This window comes from Epinephelus lanceolatus, chromosome 18, assembly GCF_041903045.1.
Source record: "Epinephelus lanceolatus isolate andai-2023 chromosome 18, ASM4190304v1, whole genome shotgun sequence".
In the NCBI taxonomy this organism is placed as follows: Eukaryota; Metazoa; Chordata; class Actinopteri; order Perciformes; family Serranidae; genus Epinephelus; species Epinephelus lanceolatus.
In genome coordinates this window covers 27,563,845-27,570,907 of record NC_135751.1, presented here as the reverse complement: position 1 = coordinate 27,570,907, position 7,063 = coordinate 27,563,845, and the positions used below count along the sequence as shown (strand labels likewise).

Genomic DNA, 7,063 nt, shown 5'->3' with positions numbered 1-7,063 from the left:
TGTAGGTTCACAGTACAAACCAGGGGTGTTACTGAATCGAGTCATCACCTGTTCACTTTTTTAGTAATCCACATTATCCCAGCGCTGCTATGCTGCTAATCAGTCATCGACATCTAAAGTTGTGGCTCACAGATAATGAGACTGAGAGTTCAAAGTTTGAAACAAAGGTCAGCCACTTTTATCTGGTGCACACTAGAGCTGCAACTATAAATCTATTAATGACTTCTGTGTCAACTATTAAATTAATCTCCAACTAATTTGATAATTAAGATATTTCTTTATCTTCAAGAAAAAAGTAACTGACTTCAGACATGGCTACTTTTCCCACAAATGTATTGTTTTATTTATGTAGACATGAAATTACAGTTATTATATAACAAAACATTGTAAATATCTTTTATGGGAGTCAAGTTAAACCTGCTGCTTCTACAAAATAATCATCACTTTGTACAGAAGAAATTAATGAAATTAAAATATTTACATTAAAAATGTATGTCAGGTCATGTCAGAGGACAATCCAGTGCTGATGTCTGTCTGATGCAATGAAAGACAAGACAAACTATGACATTTGAGCCTCCCTACTACATTCAAACAGAGTTATATAAAGTATTTTAATACATTGTGCCAGTCTGTTCACTGGCATTGCGCGTGTTCCCGTGTTGTACCTTGGGACAATTCATGGACCGTAATGTCTTAACGTTCTTTCACCCAGACACACAAGGCTTGAAGAGATGTTCAAGAACATGCTGAAGTTGCAGAATTGCTTCTCATGCATCACTTGTGCCTCAGCGGTGCAGACACTGTAGAGTTTCAGGTTGCTTGCTTGCAGACTGACATCTTTAGCGTCTGATTGTTCCACGCATGTCCTCATAAACATCATTGTTGGGGACGTGCCGCGGTTTCTTTGTGGTGCACAAAGTCTTGGTCTGGTGATGACAGATATGGTTGTCAACATGTTAGATGTAGGGCTATTACACAATAAGTAGTAGGATCCTTTTTCAAATGTACTTTTTGTACTTCTCTTTGATGAAGCTTTTCTTTCTTAGATCATTGTGACATTTTAAAATGACACATTCAAAGTGTTTTGGTCAGGTGTGTTTTAAAACCTGACATGTACAATTAAAAGACAGAGATGGTTATTTCATCTATGAAGGGTGATCATTCTCCGCTCTCTCTATATATGTATTTAAATAAATTATTCAATTTTATCAACATATATGAACGCTATTAATTAAATTGTAAATTGAAGTATAGTTTAATTAAAATTATAATTAAAATAAATTAAATGAATTTAAATATTAATTTGTATTAAATTATTGAGATTATATATATATATATATATACATATTTACACACATATATACATATACACACATATACGTATACGCACGCACACACACAGACACACACACACATGTATGTATATGTGTGTGTATATATATGTATATAAATAAAACCTCAATTTATATCACCATTTGAATGATTTAACTTACATTGAGCATGAGCAGCAATGTTATACATACATATATATATATATATATATATATATATATTTAACAAGTAACAAGTAAAACACATTACAGACAACAACAGCACCACACACTTCAGTGAAAATGGCCACACAGTGGAATCAACACCTCACAGGGTAAATCAAAAGTATGAAAGTCACGCTGCCAATAAATCTCAGCTTTCAAATAATAATTTCCACAATTTATTTTTCTCTGTGTGTGTCAGACGAGTACTGTTGAGAATAACAGGAACATGGAAACAGCCCCCGAGATTCCATCAGGGTTTGTGAGTCATATAGTCAAATACAATCAAATAAAGAAACACACACAGACACATAGATACACACAGACACACACACACACACACACACACTGAAACACATGGATACCTTGATGAGCCATATGAGGAAGCATATGAAGATGCCCAGCAGCACAGCAGCACTGATCACAACAGACACCAGGAGCAGATAGTTGGTTGAGGAGTCACACGGCTTCACTGTATCTGGTATTGATGGACAGTGTGTTCAGCGCAGACTCAAGCTGGAAGGTTTTAAGTTTCTCTCGTATTTGCTCACCACTATACAGTAATGTTATCGCCTGTGACATCTGGACTTTTTTGGTGGATTTTTCATTTGCACATTGCTTCAATGATTTTACATTTTAGGTGAAATTCTCCCCATTTTCTGATATAATATTGTTTTAGTAAAATTACAAGTACTCCATTCAAGATTACTGGACTGAACACAAAATGGTGAATTACTTTCATGTCACATTTGTTAGTTACACCAGTAGCTTACTGTCAAAATGCATGTTTGTGCTGTGTATAATAATGAAGTTGAATTATGAATGTATATAAATCGATGAGGCTCACCTGTCACCACCAGGAGCATGGACCCTGTGCCTTTTGTGCTTATGGTTTGCCCGGAATTCACGTCAAACTTCTTGTACACACACCAGTATGGTCCTGTGTCCTCAGTGGTCAAGTTTTTGATGAGGATATCCATGTTGGGGAATTCTCCATTTGACTGAATTCTGCCCATGAAGTCTTTGTGAAAAGTCTTTTTTTGAGAGCTGCCATCTATGAACAAGATTCGATTGTCCTCACTGAGACCCTTCTGCACAGCCAGGAACTCCTGGCCTGCTTCAGAAGGTCTGCATTGGATGGTGACAGTTCCTCCAAAATCTATCCATACCACTCCACTGCCCCCTACACAGACACACAAAACCCTGCACAGTTATTCGACTTCATCTCACGTTACATTTCATGAAGCTTTAGGAACTCATTCTGCCTTACAGCTAATCACTACAAACCACATTTGTTGAATTCTTAGACGTTATACATGTAACAAGTCTTACCTGGGCCGCTCAGAACAGTGCAGGAGAGACACAGGATGGTTATGAGCTTCAGACAGACGGCAGACATGCTGAGAATGACAGTCACACAAAGGTTCACTCGAACTCTGTCCTCAGTAGGAAATGCAAAGGGTTTTTTCACCCACACAACCAAATGCAGCTACAGCAGCACGTGACCTACATCTACGCACCTGATGTGGGTTGGGAAAGCGACTGCAATCACACAACTTAAACACATTATGTTGTGGTATCCAAAACAGCAACTTTTCTCTGAGGTCATGCCACTCATGCAGGACGTTATTAGGCAAGACCAATCAGATACGATCCAGCTGTACCGTAAAAGGAAAGGCCCTTTTAAACTAGCTCTCACAAAAAGATCTTTAGACAGGGTGTGTGTTACATGACAATATACTGTATGTTGTAAAGAGGAGTATATTCCAAGTCACTGGTTCCCAACCTTGGGTCCCGACCCTCATTGGAGGTCGCCAAAGGTTCACGAGGAGTCAAGAGGACTTTCTACTAATCACGAGACCAAGATACAGCTAGAGTAGGAACACACAGGCAAAAGGAGGGAAATGGGGATTGGCTAACAACAAGGATGTGGAGGGGAACACTAGGGTGGAGCAGACAAGACTAATACAGAACAGGTGTGAAGGGAAGACTCTGGGAACAAGGAAGGACTAACAAGACAGGTGTGACAGAAAACAGGCAGGAGAACACACAAAGACAGGAAGTGAAACCAGACACGACACATGAGGAGAGAATCTATGAAATAAAACAGGAAGCAGATTAAACATGAATGAACAACATGAAACAAGGAACACAAACATCCATCCATTGTTAAAACCACTTCTCCTCTTGAGGGTCGCGGGGGGCTGGAGCCTATCCCAGCTGACAATGGCCAAGTATAAATCCCACAATGCATCAATGCTTCAATGCTGGTGAAGTCTGCCCACTATAGTTCAGTGAGTCTGCCATCATCGGGATTTCGACTGAGATGCCGCCGAAGAAAGTTCAATGTAAGAAAAATGTTTTATAAATTTAACTTTATATCATAGTCCCGTTCATATCATAGCGTCATGATGGTACATGTTAGTAAGCTTTGTTAATGTGTCTGTGGTGAGGAAATTCACATCAAGCTCTGCCCTGGAATTATTTACTAACCACAGAATTTATCTGAAATAGGAACCATGGAACAAACGTTCCAATTCGGAAAACGATTACCTGTTTACCGGGGCTAAAAATACTGCAGCTGATGGATACAGGTGAGTAGTTTGATTGATGTCTTTATTTCCAACATGACAAATATTATAAAACAGTAGTTAACTTATTTAATCCTTCCGCTTTTATTCACTAATTAATAACCTTTAACTTTCCTTTAGATATCCAACATAGTGTTATATATGCCAGCATATATAACACTATGTTGGATATCTAACATAGTGTTATATATAGTGTTATATATGCCAGCATATTAACTGACTTTCTTAAATGCATGTAATAGAAGTATCATGAATTGTTCATGTACCAACATGAAAATATATTCATATATTCATATACATACATACATCAGCTCAACATAAACAGCTGCAAATCCCTGCTGATTATCCTCACCTTTTTTCATCCCTACATGAAAATTATTTCTTTACACCCTTTTCTAAACTGAATCATGTTTGGATAATGTTTTTGTTCACGGAGAATAACATCCAATGCGCAATGTAAGGGCCGTTGTCAAGTCTGTCCCAATTTCGTTTAAATATCCCCGCGTACTTGGCCACTTAATACATGCTTGAACACTATAGGCAAATGTACGTTCTGCGTGGCAAAATGTCTCCAAAGTGTGTGCGTAACCAAGCGCACTCAGCCAAGTGTGGAAAAATGGGACAGCGCCACTATTTCCACACTTCAGCACAACATTTTTTCTGTATCCATGTTCGTATACTTCTGATATTGCTGCTCAGTTGTCAATCCTAAGTAATTATTCACTCTGTATAAAACTGCCTTTTTGTATTGTATTATAAAAATGTTCAATAATAATAATAATTAAAAAAAAAAAAAAAACATTTTTCCTGGTTACACTTCCTGGTTGGCGGTCACATGACTCTTAAGTAACCAATAAGGAGTAAAAGGAATGAATTAGACGGAGGTAAATGAATATGAGAACTACTGAGGCAGATGCAGCAAATTATTTAACCGTGTTTAACTATGCTGCTGCAAACATTTTAACATGTAAATATTTGAATAATAATTGTAAACATAAATGTGCACATACTTGACTGTAGAAACACTGTAAATGCATTTTTACAGTTTACTGATACACATAAATTAACTTAGCTTGTAAACCTTACATTAGTGTTAACTGGCCATTAACTAATATTTAGTTCCTTATTTATTTGTCATTAGTTCACCCAGTAACTACACATTTTTCTGTGTACCTTATTGTAAAAGGTCACCAAAAAAACTTAAAACAGACAGAGAATCATACAAGAAGTTACTAAAATATCAGAAAACCTCATCTCTAATATAAAATCCATGCAAATGATCTGTTCAAAATTCATCCAGATTGCTAATTTTACCTTTAACTTCCTGCTGTTACTGCCTTCACTATTAGGGTTACTTGTACGATTTATAGCTGTTGTGTTTTAGTTGTTCTGTTATCGTTATGTGCTGAATATGATATGAAATATCCATAAAATAGTCACTTTACTCAATGATAGAAGAGGGGTCCTTTAAGAAAAAAGGTTGCGGACTACTGTTCTAAGTAGATACACGTATAAACAGATAGCAGACACTCTGCGCCCTAGGCAACCAACCCCCAGGGCAACAAACAAACAACAAAACAAACAAACAAACAAACAAACAAACAAACAGAAAACACTTTGCCATCTGTGTTTCTTTAGCCAAGTATCCCCTGATCAGTGCAAAACATTTTTGGCAGAGACACACAGTGAATAAACCTAGATGCAAAGGTGATTGCGTTTGTGCGGCAGTTCATGGCAGATAACAACTGCACTGAAAATAGAAATATTGCTGATGTGGTCTATTGAACTTATATTTATGTTTTTATTGAACTTGCAGTAGTATGATTATTTTAGGAATTATGCATATGCTGATATTTTCTAAATTTGAACATTTAAAAATCTCACATACTGTACCTCCCGCAATACTCTAAAGTACCCCATTTGAGAACCAGTTTACAACATGGCCAGATAGAAACATAAAACAATATGTAGTTATATGAAATGAATTTAAAGGGTCTGTATAAACTCATCATTCCATTACCACAAGACACATTTTGATTTTTAGGCATTAAACAAGTAATCAGTCTTACCTTGGTCACTCGGGGCTGTGCAGAGGAGACAAAGGATGGTTATGAGGTTTAACCAGACAGCAGCATGCTGAAAGTGACTCTGATAAAGGTTTCACATCAAGTTATAGACCATAAAACAGAAGTGTAAGAAAATGTTTGTGGTTGGCCTCACATCTGTTGACTGTCAACAACAATATGTAAAACTTGTGGGTGAGAGACACAGACAGCTAAACTGGTAAATCCAGACAGACAGCTTATACACAGTACATTGCAATGTGAGACTGGCAGCTGTAATCTGAAATAGTAACTACAATAACTTTATGAACACATAGCATGAAATATATTATCACCTTTTCAAAAAAAAACAAGCCACATAACTCTTACTGAGAGGGAAGCTGAACACTAGACTGCTCTTCATCTGACACAAGTAAACACATTAGCAGCTGATGTGTTTTTGAGGTTGCTCTACAGGGATAGGATGTCGATGCATATTCCTCACTGAAAGTAGGTCAAAAGTTTAATGTCAGCAGAGGGTGGGAGGCCTCTGTGTTACAGGATTATTATTGCCCTCTAGTGGCAGGAGAACAAACATGTCTGAGTGTTAACCATTTAGAGGACATATACAGAACAGGTTATATACAAGAAACCCCATATTTAGCAGTTATAAGCTCTATATAAGCATTTAATAAATAGTTATTAACATATTATAATGTAGTTTCAGTGTTTATTTATGCGTCTGTCTACAGCTAGAACTCCTCGTCCCCAATAAGTGGCATGTAAACACATACTGAATGACAATATAATCAAGCAAGTATGGAGAGGTTATCATTGGTGACAAATACTGTGTATTTTAAACACCTAAAATGGCCTCTTATCTGCTTAAAACACATTA

The 7,063-nt window shown here is 37.0% G+C and overlaps 1 protein-coding gene across 2 annotated transcripts; it reads right to left on the bottom strand.

Moving 5' to 3' along the window:
- Positions 1 to 316: 316 nt before the first annotated feature.
- On the bottom strand, positions 317 to 6,332 carry LOC117268211 (uncharacterized). Of its 2 annotated transcripts, XM_033644446.2 has the most exons (6): positions 3,319 to 3,811; positions 3,053 to 3,190; positions 2,865 to 2,932; positions 2,380 to 2,715; positions 1,898 to 2,010; positions 317 to 926 (listed from the first exon to the last, which is right to left on the bottom strand). In XM_033644446.2, exons 2-6 carry the CDS (start codon positions 3,148 to 3,150, stop codon positions 840 to 842), a joined length of 702 nt encoding a protein of 233 aa, XP_033500337.1. In that variant the 5' UTR covers positions 3,151 to 3,190; positions 3,319 to 3,811; the 3' UTR covers positions 317 to 839. The 2 variants fall into 2 exon arrangements, with proteins under 2 accessions (XP_033500337.1, XP_033500339.1); XM_033644448.2 differs by lacking the exons at positions 3,053 to 3,190; positions 3,319 to 3,811 and adding an exon at positions 6,193 to 6,332.
- Positions 6,333 to 7,063: the final 731 nt, after the last annotated feature.